This window comes from Cynoglossus semilaevis, chromosome 7 (genome assembly GCF_000523025.1).
Source record: "Cynoglossus semilaevis isolate Cse_v1.0 chromosome 7, Cse_v1.0, whole genome shotgun sequence".
NCBI lineage: Eukaryota > Metazoa > Chordata > Actinopteri > Pleuronectiformes > Cynoglossidae > Cynoglossus > Cynoglossus semilaevis.
The window spans coordinates 1,078,574-1,095,994 of record NC_024313.1 but is presented as its reverse complement, the minus strand read 5'-3'; the positions used below and the strand labels follow the sequence as shown (position 1 = coordinate 1,095,994).

At 38.9% G+C, this 17,421-nt stretch overlaps 2 protein-coding genes across 3 annotated transcripts in view; both read right to left on the bottom strand.

The window, feature by feature from the left end:
* The window catches only part of rev3l (REV3 like, DNA directed polymerase zeta catalytic subunit), a 38,408-nt gene extending 31,033 nt beyond the window's left edge, over window positions 1-7,375 (bottom strand). The window contains exons 1-6 of one of the 2 annotated variants that reach the window (XM_025056824.1): window positions 6,576-7,375; window positions 2,704-2,896; window positions 2,500-2,574; window positions 1,782-1,942; window positions 594-714; window positions 413-507 (exon numbers count right to left, since the gene is read on the bottom strand). In XM_025056824.1, coding sequence (XP_024912592.1) covers window positions 413-507; window positions 594-714; window positions 1,782-1,942; window positions 2,500-2,574; window positions 2,704-2,896; window positions 6,576-6,714 — 784 coding nt within the window. In that variant the 5' untranslated portion in view covers window positions 6,715-7,375. The remainder of the gene's footprint in view (window positions 1-412; window positions 508-593; window positions 715-1,781; window positions 1,943-2,499; window positions 2,575-2,703; window positions 2,897-6,575) is intronic. The other variant, XM_025056825.1, reaches the window with a different exon arrangement.
* Window positions 7,376-7,473: 98 nt separating this feature from the next.
* Window positions 7,474-16,091, bottom strand: traf3ip2a (TRAF3 interacting protein 2a). Its single transcript, XM_008312652.3, has 10 exons — window positions 15,638-16,091; window positions 14,121-14,213; window positions 12,836-13,282; window positions 11,540-11,594; window positions 11,255-11,442; window positions 11,081-11,169; window positions 10,942-11,010; window positions 10,757-10,861; window positions 9,524-9,598; window positions 7,474-8,251 (listed from the first exon to the last, which is right to left on the bottom strand). The coding sequence occupies exons 2-10, from the start codon at window positions 14,134-14,136 to the stop codon at window positions 8,105-8,107; spliced, it is 1,191 nt and encodes a 396-aa protein (XP_008310874.1). The 5' UTR covers window positions 14,137-14,213; window positions 15,638-16,091; the 3' UTR covers window positions 7,474-8,104.
* Between the last annotated feature and the right edge of the window lie 1,330 nt (window positions 16,092-17,421).

Below are 17,421 nucleotides of genomic sequence, written 5' to 3'. Positions count from 1 at the left end.
CCTACCAGAAAAGTCACTGATCGCTAGCGGTATGTACTTCGTTAGCCCGTCCATAAATTAGCCGCGTCATTGTTTAAGCTGCAAGGTTTAAAGGGTGTGAAAAAAGTAGCGGCTTATAGTCTAGAAATTACGGTAATAAAACAGAGTGTTTTTTATTGTCCCCCATTTTACATATTTTCCTGCATGTTCCCCAAGAAGAAAAAGTAAACGAATAACTACTTTCATTAAAATAGGTAGAAACAAAATTCAATAATCACATATTCGTCAAAATCGGGATGCAATCCGACAAGACAAATCCCCTATTGCCAGCCTTGTTTGTTTGCTCAGGTTGCTACGGTCACAACGGTAGTGACACAATGAACTGTATTTCAAAAAAATATTTAAAAAAAAAAAAGAAAATCGCCCAACTTACTTTCTACTTCCAACCTATTGAGGATGTCAACAGCAACACCATCAACCTCGAGTTCGCACGTGCTCTGCCTCGGCACCTCGTCTAGAATCAAGGAGCTGCGAACAGATAATTGTTGTTGCTAAAATGGTCTTGACAATTAAAAAAAAAAAAATTTAAAAAGTTGCGTTTACTTGTGACTAACCAAGGTATTGTATTCTCCTCCCATCGTACAAATGTTCCTCCCAGGGTGGTGTCATTAGGCTTATAGGTACAGGGGCTCTTCTGAGGACTGACACTGGGAGGACTGATGTGAGGTTGCCTGTCTGGGACAAATGTAAGACACATAGGACACACATTTGAGCACTTTAAGGGGAGAATGCAAAATGGTATAAAACATACGTGTCAAACTCAAGGCTCGGGGGGGGGCCAAAGGCGGCCCGCTAAGCTGTTTTGTGTGGCCCGCGGGAGGTTAAAAAGCATTTAGTAAAGTCCATGCAGCAGAGTTTCTTAACCTAAGAAATTAAAAGTTTTTTTTTTTATTACACAGCAATGAACAATATTTGTAGCTTGAATAAATAAGAATCAATTGCAGAAACGTTTATTAGTCTGTTATGGAGTAGTTACATCTATACCAGCTGTTTTGTTCCAGCCGGTACCAAGGTGCTGAGCATTGAAGGATCATTACATTTTCAAAATAAAACATCTACTAGACTCTGTTTATATCAGAGTCTGATTGACCTATTATTTTAAAATTAAATATTGCCCGATTATCTTTAAATAAAGAAAGTAAATGGATATGGTGGATTTTCTCGATTTACTATGAATGAAGTAAATTAGTAAAAAATAAGCACAATTTTTCACTGTGACCGGCCCGGTACCAAATGACCTATGGACTGGTACTGGTCCGCGGACCTGGGGTTGGGGACCCCTGATCTATACAGTCTTCCATTTACAACCGGCCCTTCAAGGGGAACTGTATTGCTGGTGTGAAAATGCCAAATAAATAAAATGTAAATTATTTAAATTAAACATGAAATAATGATATACTTAACATTTTCTCAAACTTGTACTATTTATTGAAAAGAATAGAAATAAAGTCTCCATGTGTCCCTGTGATGGACTGGCGAACTGTCCAACCCATGGACAGCTGGGATTGGCTGCAGTGTCCCCCATGGCCTTTTAAAGGCACAGGCAGTAGATAATGGCAGGGTGGATGAATGGATGGTTTGAGAAACTCAATGTTTGCCGTTTTGTCGTTTGTTATTAACGGACAAAAAAAAATGTCTTACCGAACCTAAGATGTCAATACCAAGGCTCGTATACAACCAGCTTTTGTGTATTGTAGACCAGAGATTACATATTAGGGGAATCGTACTCCGTAGCCCCTTACCTTTGTTCGAGCTTCTGCGAAACTTGACAGCTCCCAGGTTTATCAGGTTCATGCCGTACAGGTTGTAGTCTATAAAAAACTGCAGGAGGAAGGGGATGTGTCCGTCATGGGGCTGGAAACTTTTGTTCATCACCGCTCCACTCTGCAGCAGCTCACACAATCTACAACAACATAACAGAGAGGTAGGTTAACCATCGAGTAGATGAAAACGTGTGCTCAGAAGGAAGATTTCGACAAACACATTATATTCATTTTGATTTCTAAAACGGAAAAAAATGACTGAGGACAGGACACAAGGACATAACTAGCCAACTGACTAGTGTATATAAGTATATATAAAATGACAGGAAATGAACTGCAGAGAAAGGTCAACAGAAGTTCAACGAGTTCAAAGAGCTCCAAGGACAAGGCTAGTGTTTACAACTAAACTCGTTGAACACCTGTTGACGTCTGTGAAGAGTCCCATTCACCCAGGTTCTGTTATCCAGAGACTTTAGTTTTATGGAAATGTCTTCCAATGCGTCAAGACGAAGTCCAGTTGCCTAAAACTTAAAACTCTCTGGATAACATGACCTGGATGAAAGGGAATCTTAACAGACAGTTGTAAGCAACTGGACTTCTTCTCGGAGCTCGAAATGTCTTTCGAGCTCCAAGAAGAAGTCCAGTTGGTTAAACAGTGCTCTTTCTAATAAAAAGGATTGTTCTGAGACAGCCATACCTTTTGACCATTTGTGGATTGAACAGATAGATCTTCATAAAGTGCTTCTCTTTGGCATGATAGCCATAAAAAGGTCTGGGGGAAAAAAACAGATCAGATAGGAGACATTAACATCTGGTATATAAAACAAGATCACTCACTACGGGTTTTTTTTTAACCGGAGTTGTGTTTTCACAATTTATCAAGGTTCTCAAGGTCACTTACATGCCAGAGACCAGGACCACTTTGAAGACGTGCTTTGTGCCGGACGTGGGGTTCCCCATGGCCACATTGAGGGCCCGGTCGATGCTAAAGGCTACCTGTCGCATGTAGCGCTCCTGCTGCTGCTGCCCGTGGCCATCGTAGGGCACGCAGACGTATGGGTAAACTCCATGGAGGTGTAGACATGTCTTCTGACCTGAGGGGGAACAAATTCATTATCCTGTGTGTCTTGTCCTTGGGTTTGAGTGTCATTGGTGTAATTCGCGGTAGTTATGTTCACCAGAGAGAAAAAGTTAAGAAGTTCATTTCTGTTCCTGAAGTCCCAGACGGCCGCCGTCAGGCTTAAACGTTAGCTACTGTACATTTCCAAGTATTCATCAGGCTTAAACGTTAGCTACTGTACATACCCCTCTCCTACGTCTTATTATTTCCAAGTATTCGAAGCAAATCTAACAAATAAAAGGCACACGACTGGTGCCATGGTCCTCAGGGGCGGTGCCGAACAATTATTGGAGTACCTTATTATGGTTTTTTTGGCTAGCGTGATTTATACTCCAGAGCGACTTATAGTCCGGAACTTACGGTAAGTAGTATGTTGGAAAGAGTACTGTTGTTATTAATATGGTCAGACCATCATCTAAACATTTCCTAACATCAACATTAACAATATTAAGATCATGATTTGCAAATGGAAAATGCTAAATTATTATTATTATTATGATAAGTTTATCCTAACGGTATCAGCCATAAGTACCAAAAACAAATCCTCGGTTATACGTAGGAAGAGATTAAAAAACAGATAGTGTGCATCCCTTATTATTAGTGCAAAGACTAGATGATTATTACTAGCAGTAACCTAACAGACGTCTCGAGGAAGCAGAATAGAGCAGCAGCTCCTTTGTTGCCTCAGACCCATCTGAACATGCCCAGACGTGCGTGATCATAACAATCACCTCTGCTGTTCAAGCTCTGTTCAGTGATTGTTATAGCTCTGTTTCTTATTGAAAAAAAAAAGGGGATAAGGAGCAGAAAGCCAACCAAAAGACGCAAACATAATGTGGTAGAAAAGCTAAGGATCTAACTGTAAACCAGGGTATAGTTGTGTGTGTGTGTGTGTCTGTTAAAGAAGGCCACAGTGTGAACTGAGCTGCAAAAGGCTGGCAGACTCTCGAGTGGCGAGGGAGTGGCAAGAAGGAAGGCACGTGTCAGTCTGTTTTCTAGTTTTTCAGTCTGTGAGCATGGACTTTTTTTTTCCTCTAATGCATCTGCACACGCGCAAACACACAGGAAGCAGACCACCAGTACGCTGTACTGACTGCTGTTGCTGCAGTTGCTAAGCAACAGTAAAGCAAAAGGGTCTTGGGGAAGGGTGGGGGAGGGTACACAAGTTATTCCTGCCACCAAGTCAGTCATGCCGCAGGGAGGAGAATTCGGAGTTTGACTTTCTAGAGTTAGCGGATTTTAGTGTGACTTTTTGTCCACGTTGAAAGTTGCTTTTAAAACCTTTGGTGTATGTATCTGTATCTGTATTGACATCTTGGCTGAGTACCTTTTCATCAAAGCATTGAAAACTACTACACTGCATTTGGAAAGTTACCAGTACTTATATATTTTTATATATATAATATATAATATATTTCTTATATTTTTATTTTCATATTTTGTCATGAATGTATCAAATTAAAATAAATAGAAACATTGTTGGAATAACTTTTCTTATTTGTATAACTTTTCAAAACGTGTCCACAACAGGGGTGTTCAGGGACCATCAGAAATTTCAGAATCTGACGATGGATAAGTGTTGAAAACGCAGGTTCATCAAGGTATCGATACCAAGGTGTTGGTATGGTGACAACACTAATATGTATACTTACATATACATATATATATATATATATATACCTATACATTTATACATACATACTGTATATACATATATATACATACATATATACATATATACATACACATACACAAACATATATACATATACATACATATATACATATATATACATATATACATACAGTATATACACATATACACCTTGTGTGTTGGCGCATAATCCTGTCAGATATTATTGACATAAAAAAGACAAAAAGACAAAGAGTAAAGGATAAATAAAGAAATTGAGAAAACAAAGCAAATAAATTTGCATCTAAATTTGGAACAAAAATACAAGGCCATAAACTCCACAATTTCTTTTATTTCTTTTGCACGACTACAGACATTTGTAGCTTCCATGCTAGCTGCTTATTTATACTAATTCAGTACAACTTTATTGCAATGGTAAAATTTAAAATTTTAGATGAGTACGCAACAATGATTGAAATGGTGTTGTTGTCCTAAGACGTGGTAAAAATATTGAGGACGTTAATGTCCCATTAGCTCCAGCAAGCCGTTTTTTTATTTGTTATCTTAATAGCTATCATATAGCCATAGGATAAAGAGCACAAGAAATTTAGTTTGGATTAAAAATGAACAAATTTGTTGGTTCTGATTTCATTGCGCAACCTTACTGTATACCAAAATATCTTTGACCTTTGAGCTAGACACAGGTGGGCTATAAATGCTTTTTTTAAAAATAATTTACTACTGTCTTAAATGGGTGACAAATACAGCATTTTAACTCCCATTACATTAGTTTGCTTGCTACTGTTTGCATTAAAGCACTGAACAATACTGTACAACACTGGTCTGTGCCACAGCTACTCCAACCAATGACTCGGATAATGAAAGGTATGACATAACATACAATGTTTTGGTGTACCTAAAACCATGGTTGTATAAATGAACAAGATGTTCCTTGTTGAGAAACAGTGAAAGTACGACTCTGGCTTAACCCTAAACTCAGGAAAAGCCCCGTGTCCCTAATTACCCTGTGTTATTGCCTTTAAGGCTTCCATGCAAATCACGTTTTTTTCATGCATTCCATGTCTCCTTGTAAAGAACTGCAGTTGTGTTTTTATGATGATTATTATTATTTACATGCGTTCAGGGTTCATCCTTAAAAGCATTTCACTGTGATGCTAATGAGCTGCTCCTCTGCGGGGAATGATTCTATTGTTTTGCAGCAGTGGGATTAAGATACTCAGCAGTAATGGCTTTACTAGAGAGCACAGAGGGGCGGGGAGACACATCTGTAGCAAATCTCATACTGTCTTTTGTGCTGCATTCAAGTGCAGCCGCAAATTACATATGTATGTTTTGTCACCACAATCATTTACGCTCACTGACTGTGCAAACGAGGCCGAAATTCATAATCCTTTTCTCTTTTTAATTTGTATTTTTAATTTTCAGGTAAACGATATTGTTGATTACTGTCAATACAATGGTTAAAACATTTGACAAACGGCTAAGAATTACAGCCCGTGTCCATTACTGACATTTTACCACTGGCGTCTTTAGTTATTCACACTCCCTTCACGTATTTTATCGTGCTTAATAAAGTTTCCTTGGTTATTTCCTAGATAATGTGACGGTGACGTTTAATGTCATCGCATTTCCAGGTTGGTCATGGATGTGTTCGAACTGTCCTAAAAAGCACATATGGCAAAGCAGTGGTGAAAACAAAGCCGACTCGTGCTGTGCTGTGCTGTGAAGGAGAGGCGGCGCCGGTGTATATGGAAAAGAGCAACGCATTGCAATGGTCTTTACCGCCTTCCTATAACCGTGTGACTACATCCTGCTCGATGGCCATAAAGACACCGGGACCGTTAGTTTGAGAACTGCGTGTTTTTTTTAAGACACCGGGACCGTTAGTTTGAGAACAGCGTGTGTTTTTTTTTTCCCGAGAGCAATCACTGCCGCGCAGTCCGCAGGAGGAGTTGCCACCATTTGTGTACAGTGTACATCCACAACATGACTTTACTCACCCGCGGGTGTTGCTCCAAATATCCTCACTACCGGTACTTTCCTTACTTCGCTCTCCCTGAAGTCAGAGTAGCAAACATCCAGGTCCTTGATGGGTTTTGCCAGGTAATAGTCGGCGGTAACAATGCGGACAGTGAACATGACTGTCGAGTGTAAAACACTGAAATGCCCAGAAAACTATTAGGAGTACATGGAACACAAAAGGCTCCGGGGTCGGTTAGCATTGGTCATTGGAAGCGGTGTCATGACTGAAAAATGACGACGAAATAGCTAGGAAGTCCACCTCTGTCGCTTCAAAACATGCAAGTAGCTTCCCGTGGTTTTCGGCCGTTTAGCCGCTGCGGAAATGTGGACAACTGCAGTCTACAGTGGGGTATAAATGGTCCCTCACTTCGCTGTAGCCGCCGAGTCCATGTTGTGGTTGTAGCGGTAGCCGTTTTTTCTTCTCTGTCTTTACTGTTTTTTTAGACAGCCGGGAAGACGTTCTACGGGCCTAAAGTGTTCGGCATTATCTTTTCAAATCACGTCCCCGAAGCTGTCTCGTGTCACCAGACAGACGGTGAGATATGCCCTTAAAGATCCCTCTTCTTCCCAAACAGACTACAGCCACGTTAGCCACACAGTTCTACATGACAAGTCGGTGAGACTTCGTATGACAAGTACTTCCGGCACCTTTCGGAGTAAAATGACTCGTCTGCAACAGGCCTGATATCTTTAATATTTCTACGTATATATATATATATTTTAGATATTATTACTTATCTAAGTTACGTTCACAAACACACACACAGACGCAACGAGAGACACATAGACCTATATATAACCAGAAAGAGCATAAAGTAACTTTTCCCAAGTTTCTGCTTGGTTTGTCAATTTCAAAATAAAAGCATACAAAAATAAGACCGTAAAAATGTTTATTTAAATGTCTATATGCAAGTTTATGTTCTTTGTCCAAACAGAAAATAAATTAATCTGGTTAAGAATCCAAAAATGAACGTTTAGCTACAATGAGCCAACCAGTGAGAAAAAAAAAAAACCTCAACGTGATACATGTATTTTCTTTTCAACATTGTAATTATATTTACAATAATTTTGAAAACAAACTACTGTATGCAACAGAACTACACTGCATCGCTTTTATGAATACCTTGCAAGAAAGTACCGGTATGCAGTATTGTATTATGTTTGTAAAGAAGTTGTTTTTTTTAGATTGTGAAAAATTAGAATGTACCCAACACTTTTATCATTATTATTTATAAAATCAGTTTTTACACAAAAAGGAATGTTCTGCTCTGTCTGCTCAGAAAAAGTGCATTAAAAAAAATAAAAAATAAAACAAGTATAATATTTTCTTTACCACCCCAGGATACAGTTGCAGCTATTTTAACAAGGTACACACTTGATTCCATCATGATTTAATGCTACTCCTAAAGTACTGAATTGGAGCATGTGAAAGTCACACCACACACCATAATAGAAATGGTATAAAAAGGTGATTTCCCGTTTCTCTGCTTTCCTGGTTAGTTTTCCCTCAGAGAGGACGAACAGTAAGGGTGAGGTCGGCCTCTCGATGTGGAATAATGTAGCGCTCCTCCCTGTACAGGCGCAACAGCAGGTCCTGTGTGTCCTGTGGCCAGCGGTAAATCCTGGTGCTTTGCAACCAGTTGGGCACATGTCTCTGTAACACAATTCAAATACTGTGAGACGGTGATTCACTTGATCCTCCTCATGTTCTTCTGTATGGATGCTCCTTTAAAGCGTTGATATTTCACATTTCATTAAACAACAAATGCTACGTTGTAGACAAGATGCAACATAAAGGACAGGGTCTGCCAATCTCACGTGTTCTAAAAGTCAAATGGAGCTCAAGTTTTTATGTCTCAAGATATAATTTCCGTATTATCCGGACTGTAAGTCACTCCAGAGTATAAATTGCATCAGCCAAAAATGCATGATGAAGAAGAAAAAACATATATAAGTGAATCGCCAAAAATGCATAATGAAGAAGAAGAAAAGAAAAACATATATAAGTGACTCTGGAGTCGCACCAGTGCCCTCTAGTGGCTGTCAGTGTAAAAATAACAAACGTATATTTAAAAGTGGTACAGGAGTAGCAGATACTGGTACACAAGCCTAGAGTGCCCTCTACTGGCTGTCAGTGTGAAAATAACAAACTATGTATTTTAATATGTAAGTCGCACCAGAGAATAAGTCGCAAACCTAGCCAAAGGATGAAAAAAAGTGCGACTTATAGACTTATAATCCCGTATACAGAATATCTACACTCAGCTTGACATAACTGCACCTTTTCATCCTGGCTCGGCATTACGTGCCACCAATTAATCCAGTGGTTCTCAATTATTTTCTGTCATGCCCCCACTTGAGGATAGAAATGTTTTTTCCCCCTCCCCGAACCCCCTGACCCACACCCCCGCAGATTGAAATACTATTGAGAACCTGAACATGTATATTTATATATGTACAAACCACTGTATGCGTTGCTGCCACCTAGTGACTGGAGGCGTGTTATCATTACAGCAGTGGTACACTTATGTCCAGCGTGCCATATTTCATTGGAACCCCCTCCCTGACACCTCACCGTGCCCCAGGGGGGCCCACCCACTATATGAGAAGTACTGAAATAATACAAGATTCATGGATCAGAATGGGTCAAGCTGTGCTCCCTCAGTTATTCTGGATATCGTTATTCTACTTTTGTGCAACACCCCCTGGTGGTTGTGCTGCCACCGAGTCCTTTTCAAACCAGTGACAATTGATGTTTGAAAATGGCAGTCAACTAATAATTGTCGTTTTGCTCTTTGTTGTTGTTTTTACTTAAATGCTTAAAACCTGTTGTATGTAAGTGAAACAAAACATTAACTATTATTGAAAATGCAGTTAATTAGTCGCTCTGTCTATGTAAATCATTTGAGTTGGTCTTCACACTTACCTTGGTTGCATTAGGGAAAACAACTGGGACCAATCTGAAGTTCAGACAACCTTGTTGGATGAACTCATTCTGGATCTTTGACAAAGAAAAAAAGAAAAGAAATCCGTTATTCAAAGCAATCTTTTCGTGAACACATATATGTCTTTTGTGGACACATTATTGTATTTATTGTGCCCCTTCGTCAGGTTTGAAAAATATGCCATTTTCAAACTGTATACCTTTTGTTAACATGTCGGTCTGATACTGATAACCACAAGGATGTACCAAGAGATTCTTTTACAAGTGAATAGCCAGTTTTAAGCCGAACAGGAACCACATACCGTATTTTCCGGACTATAAGTCGCTTCGGCGTTTAAATCACACCAGTGCCCTCTAGCGGCCGTCAGTGTGAAAATAATGAACATGTAAATTTTTAGTGGTACAGTAAAAGCAGATACTGCTACACATGCGTAGAGTGCCCTCTAGCGGCTGTCGGTGTCAAAATAACAAACATGTACATTTGTAGTGGTACAAGAGTAGCAGATATTGGTACACATGTCTAGAGTGCCCTCTAGTGGCTGTCAGTGTCAAAATAACAAACATGTAAATTTTACAGTGGTACAGTAGTAGCAGATATTGGTACACAAGCCTAGAGTGCCCTCTAGTGGCTGTCAGTGTCAAAATAACAAAACATGTACACCCTCTAGTGGTTGTCAGTGTGAAAATATTTATATTTAATATGTAAGTTGCATCTGAGTACAAGTTGCAAACGGCCCTGTAGCGGCTGTCAATGTGAAAATAAGAAACGTAAAATAATATATTTCAAAAGTGCGACTTATAGTCTGAAAAATACTTTATGTGCCTATTACATTTATTAATTAACTTTTGACAGCGAACGTAAATTTTCAGTGGTATAGGAGTAGAGGATACTGGTACCCAAGCCTAGAGTGACCTCTAGTGGCTGTCAGTGTCAAAATAACAAAACATGTACATTTTTAGGGGTACAAGAGTAGCAGATACTGGTACACAAGTCTAGAGTGCCCTGTAGCGGCTGTCAATGTGAAAATAAGAAACGTAAAATAATATATTTCAATAGTCGCACCTGAGTATAAGTCGCAAACCCAGAGCCAAAGGACAAAGAAAAGTGCGACTTATAGTCCGGAAAATACGGTACTGTATAAATACTGGCTCGGTACTGTGTTATAAAAAAACCCTGCGATATTGTGATAGACAGTCTGTTGTGTGAGTGCTCACCTGATTGTAAATGTATTTAGTGTGCAGTCCGTGGTCATCATTACCATTACCCTCAACGTCCTCTTTGTACTGGGGACTAATGGCCACAATGATCAGCACTGATTTCTGCAAACACAGCATTATCTCTCAAATGAGACCAAATAACCAAATCAATCGTTGAAGCTATGAGAGAACCTGTGACTCACATCATTCAAATATCTGTCCATCCATTTGGTGATGCCCATTCTTCTGATTGGATTATCAAAAATGTCAATCTAGTAACAGGATCACAGTAAGACCTTGCAACATGATTACAGAGAAACTGACACGGTCTGTTGTACTTACTGCCGGTTTGAATCCCTGATCCGTCAGAAACTTTGTAAAAAGAATGATATCTTGGGCTGTGTCCACTGAATATGTGATGAAAACATTCCCTGTTGATTAAAATAGCAGTCTCAAGGCTCATGGTAGAAAACCAACATGAATATTTATGCTGGAGCACGTGGTTTTGCGACTTACTACACTCCTCGGGGAGGCTAATGGTCTTTCTGATCTCTCTTATGTTTTGTCCCAAACCTGCTTGGGGAGAGAAATTTACGCTGACCTCCTGCATCACATCACTAGGAGGCAGCGTCTCTTGCAGAGGCACATAATTCTGAACTGCATTTGGAGCATTTTTATTGTGTGGCTTTTGCTTGGAGACAGATCTAGGAAAACAGTAACATTGTAAGTATGATGCGTGTGTGGAACGTATTCTGTGACTGGTGACAATATTAGGCATCAATGTCAAATTTGCCCACTTACCGGAACTGTTGGTGGTGTGGATGTACAGGAAAATCACGCTCAGGACAGTAATAGTCTGCGAATGGAGATGACACTAAGCTCTCATAAGAACTGTTAGCATGATGTTGCCAAAAACACTAGAACATTCAGGTTCTACTTAATTTTATATTTTTGTCCAAATCAGCATGATATAAATACAGACTATAGTTGTAAGCCAAGCATGGGCAAACTAAGGCCTGGGGGCCAGATGGAGGCCCGTTTAGCTTTTTAATCCGGCCCGCCAAATCTTTACAAATTATATAATTGGTGTAACCACTAAACGTCGGCGAGGACCCCTGCGCTCATTTTGAGCACTGAGAGCTAGATATGCTAAGTTAAAAATGCATTCAGAATTTAACTTATTGTAGCCACTATGGAGTTCGATAGCAAGGAATTTTCTTTTTTAATATTTACACTTTATGTTATTTAAGTCTATATTTGCCTGGACTAATGACAAAAGTTTTTAGTACTGCTAACCAGAGTTTGAAAGTAAGTACATTTACTCAAGTTACTGTAACTGAGTAGTTTTGTGAGTAATTTTGTAATTTTTTAAGTAGTTTCGGGAATAGGTAATTTTACTTTTACTTAAGTGTTACTGAGTATAAAAATAAATGCGGGGAAAATCAATATGCCGTAACCAAAGGAAAATTGCGTGGGCACGTGTGTGCGGATTTCCCACTATTTTAATGTATCCGGAGAATGTTGACGACGAGACAGGTTCTAGCCTGTCGTTATATGATGCCTGGTGTCGAACAGAAAATGGAGGTTGAGGATTGCTAAACAGAGAGATGACTCAGAAAGAGAAAGAAATCCTTGACCCTATCTCAGCCAGCTCTTTGTTTTCAAATACTGCTTGAATTTGCAGTATAAGTGTTCAAATGGATCATAGAATTCTCAACTTATGTCACTTGCATTTGAATTGTTGATTGAAAAACAACTAGTTGCAGACTGGATGCATGACTCGTCATTTTTTTTGCATCAAGTAATTTAAATTAGCTAAGTAACTTTTACTCAAAGTAAATTTTAAATAAAGTATTTTTTACTTTTACTCGAGTACATTTTTAGATGGTACTTTTACTTGAGTAGAATTTAAGCAAATTAAAAGTACTTCCACCTCTGCTGAAAACCTATACTGTGTTTAGTAACCTGTGCTTTCTGTGCAAAGATCTTTCTCAGAAAAAGTGAAACTAAAACTAAAAAAGCGTACCTCACACACTGTTACTCAGTAAATACCATAAGCCTCGGCACCCCAAACCAAATGACGATTTAAAAACTTACATTGATTGGGCAAGTGTGCCAAAGGGTAAAGTGATGGATTGTTGACAGACTGAAGTGGAAGAGGGGCCTCCAGGTGATGTGCGTCCTCTGTGGAACAATCGTTGAACCAGTCTGAGGGCCCTGCAACGCCTCTGCTATTGTTTGGCATGTACTGCCGGTCATTAACTGGCATCTGTTGTCTTTGGTGTGTAGCATTCATCTGTTCTGGCTGCACCTGTGTTGCGAAGCGATGATTCAGGAAAGCCTGAGAGGCAATTCTGGAGCTCTGTTGGTAGCAGGTCTTGGGGAGTGTCCTCTTTTCAGCAATTTTCTCCTCCGTATTTGACATTTTACTGCTCTCTGCACTTCTACTGCACTGATTACAAACCGGAGGCCAGAGCAGGTCCAGACTGGAAGGTGTCATGCTCTCATCCATTTCAACAGGAACACTCTGATGACGGCAGGGTCCTGACAATAACGGCAAAAAAGAGTAAGCCAAGTATAACTTACAAATGACCCCCCCCCCCGTCCAACTTTTGCGATAAAAATGGAACCTGAAATTTGATGATACGCTGCAAGCAGTTTGTCGGCCACCTGAAATTATCGGCCGTTAAGTGTTTGGACAATATCGTCATATCAGATCTCAGCAAAATTAATATCGGACATCCCTTTTTTTAATCCGATCTTACGAAATATAGCAAAAAATAAACTAAAATACATCATAAAACAATTATACTTAGGAAGGTTTTAGCTTTAAAATTGTGGATTCTCGTTTTGAAATTGAGATAAGCTTATTTGTGAACGATCGCTAGTAGCTTTGTTTACCAGGATGACCTTACCTAGCATACAATTGGCTAATACAATTCGTAGTGGGTGTACTATTGGCTAATTGAGCCTGCTCTTCTGTTCCTCACGCTGATTGGCTCATGCATCGTAGCATCTCTCAGCATTAAACTTATCACAAAATAACGTGAAACTTATCACGAAATAACGTAAAACGTATCACGTAATAACGTGAAAAGTATCACGTAATTACGTGAAACTGAGCCACTTTTTTCTCAGTGTGGCAGCAATACGCTTCCGTTATATCAGCAGTACAATGACCTACAATTATATAGACAGAGGTAATTGTTGTCTTTTATTGCAGATATAAATATTTGAATGAATGTTAGGTTATTCTAGTCAGCAAAAATTGGGCTTAATAACGAGGTATCTAAGTTTTTACTTTGTAGTGTTTCATAAAAATTGAGTTACTAAACAAACACATACATCTGGGTGTTGAGTGTTGTGAGTTCTGGCTTCCTACCTTGAAAAGACTCCATTTGAACACGGTAGAAGGGTAGAAGTTAACAAAGTGTCATCTCAGGCTTGAACGCAGCTGGTGTTTTCAGGTGAAGACCTGGAAGTATAAAGAGAACGTGTCAGGGGAATTTAAATCGTCACACATGGCCATGTGAAGTGCTTTCTTGTTTATTTGATATTCTATACAAACTATACACAAACACCATTTATTTTTAAAATATATTTTTCAAGAATAAGTGAAAAAATAATACAAAGTATTCTGTTCTCATCGTTCATTCTTGTTCCCAGCTTTTCCCTTGGTTGCGCTGCTTCCGGTGCTTTTAGCCAATCATATTTCGGCCTTCCTTGTTGCCGGGTAAAATAAATCTGCTCTAGCGCGTTCAGAACCAACGTTGCAGGTGTTGGGAGCCTAAAATGATTGACGAGGAGATTGTTTCTTTAACCAATCATATTTTGAGTTGGTATCAAACTTGCTGGCCCAGAGTTACGTTGGGGGAATTAACTGATTTGATTGGATGGTCAAAGAACTCACAGTCGGGAATCTAGGAAACTGTAAACAGCGACTTGTATGCTTGTATGAGCGGACATTCAACAAATCAGAAGTTTTGGTTAGTAAAATGCGTTTTTTTTTTCTTTTTAATAATATTGTAATTACGTTTTTATTGGTGTTTTTTGATGTAGCCTACTTTATGTCTGTGGCCGTATTGTTGTTGGTGGGGTTTGTCGATTTAGTAATGGCGTTGTTATGGTTACATGAGTTATCTAGGAAATAACGACTCGTTATACTATAGTTCTGCCTGATATTGATGGTTTCTAGAAATATAAAGATGTTTGTTAAGGCAGGACAACACTGAAGTAACACTGACGTAAACTATTGTGCATGTGTGTTTGTCTTGCCATTGAAACACTAAAAGCTATGAAAAGCAAGAGTCAAATTCCTTGTGCGCACTCATACTTAACGCTGATACTGATTCTATTAACATGTTTGAATGCGTTATTTCACGTTACAGGTGACATTGCATTATAATATTACAATACATTATGATACAATAGGTCATAGTGATGTGTTATGTCAAATATAATAGTATTAATATACAGTATAGCCCCGTTATATTAAATGGCACTTGGCAATTATTTTAATTTATTTATTTTTTCAAGAAATGTCCTCACAAGTACAGCTATGCCAGGAACACACAAACTCCAAGGCGGAAAATACACCCAATGTGTCGACAGCATGAGATACAACTGCCCATTTTAAACTCCGTAACCTCCACTGACAGGTACCATAATAGTAATAATACTAGTAAATATATATTAATTGTAAGAGAGCCAAGAGAAGAGACAGGAATGAAAGCAACAGTGCTGTATCTGTGCGACTTGTGTAGTACAAAGGTCAAAATCAGTTTGTTACGTTACAGTCACTCTTCCATGAACTCTCAGTTTTAGCTCTCAGTCGAAGTTCGCAGCTAACATGTAAATTTATACATTCTCTAGTGTTTTCTAGTGTTCTCTGACACCTACCTTTTCTCTTAACTCCCGAGTCCTCCTCATAACAAACCTGTTCTGCTGCATAAAGGAACAGGAAGTATTCCCACAGATTTTCTCCTGTACAGGTTTATGCAAACCTCCCAGGTCATGTGACCTAGTCGTGAAACAAGGTGGGGCAAAAGTCTACAACTACCAATGAGGTTGTTTGTTGAAGAAGGTAAAAAGCCTTCATTGTTGCTGTCACAAGCATCAGAAGTCAGATGTTAGCAAACGGTAAACTTGAGATTCTTTAAAATTAGTATTTTTTTACAAATCATGGTACACAGGTTTAAAGTGGTGAAGTCAGTGATGCAACATTGATTTAAAACCCAGAGGTAAAATGACGGTAGAATGACAATGATTATTAACGAAAAACGTGTATTAAGAGTGTTTTAAAATGAAAGTAATTTTGAATTTTTCTACAGTTTTATAAGACTGATGTCTATATGCTCCACCAAGACTGTCCAAAAAAAAAAAAAAAAAGATGGCTGGGTCCGTTGCTCCGGATCGGTATCAGTCCAATATTAGTCAACATTTAATAAAATAAATAAATAAATTGAACTAACAGTCCAATATTAGTCAACATTTAATAATATTTGGGAAAATTCTTGTGTTAACAGCAGTTATGCCCCCAGCAGGTGCCAAGCATGTGGTTCCTCTTGGAGAGAGCCCACTACACTATGGAACTGACCCATTTCAGGGTGTAACAAAAAAAAAAAAAAAACGAACTATAGTTGTCCAATCTGATTTCTAAAAGTCAATTTAACTTTGCGTGAGAGACTACAGATTACACATTTACCTTTGTACCTTTGTCAAAGGAAGCGGACTTAGGGCCAGAAGGTTTCAAGTTCAAGTCCAACAGCTGCCAAGTTGCCACTGAGGTGCTCTGAGCATGGCGTCTCCACACACTGCACTGTGTGGGGACGCCAGTGTTTGTTTCCAGAAGACACTCCCTGTTGTTAAGGAAAGATTACTCTACCATTCCAAATTAGCATAGATACCTCAAAACACTTTTGGACCCTGGTTTAATGTTTATCTCCGTTAACTTCAGCTACTAAACCTTCCCCATACAAAAATAATCAACTGTAACACTCAACACGGGGACCACCATGATCAAAAATAGACCTTAACGATCCACCACTCCACTATGGTTCCATTAAACGGGGACCACCATGATCAAAAATAGACGTTAACAAGAGAGAATCACAAGTTCCGAATTACTCTCCACTGTGGTTCCATTACCAAAGAAAGTAAGAACTTTTTGTTTTGGAGAAGACACGAGAAACTGATGTTAAAGGAGGAATTTCTGGCAGAGAAGCAACTCTTGGCAAGACAGTGCCATGGCAGACAGCATAACTGCGCCCACTTGTGGAGCAATGTGGGATCGTAGCAAAAATCCATATTGATTATTATCACAATATTAAAAAATACACAATTGTCTGCATTAACTCTTCTTACAATTGGCACGACATTGTAATTATTTCAGCTGCAAACAATGACATACAGTACATCCTGTAATAATCAAATCCAATATGAAAAATAATAAAAACAACTACTAACGCACAACACTTACATTTTCATGGCATGGCTAAAACAAAAAAGAGAAAAAAAAATCCTTCATCTAAAATTGGATTTACAGTAGGGATGACAAATAATATCGGCCAACCGATATTATCGGCCAACCGATATTATCGGCCTAGTATTAGCATAGCTATATGATATCTGTTAGAATCAATATCGGCTCATCCTCCGATATTGAAAACCGCAATGCTTGGATT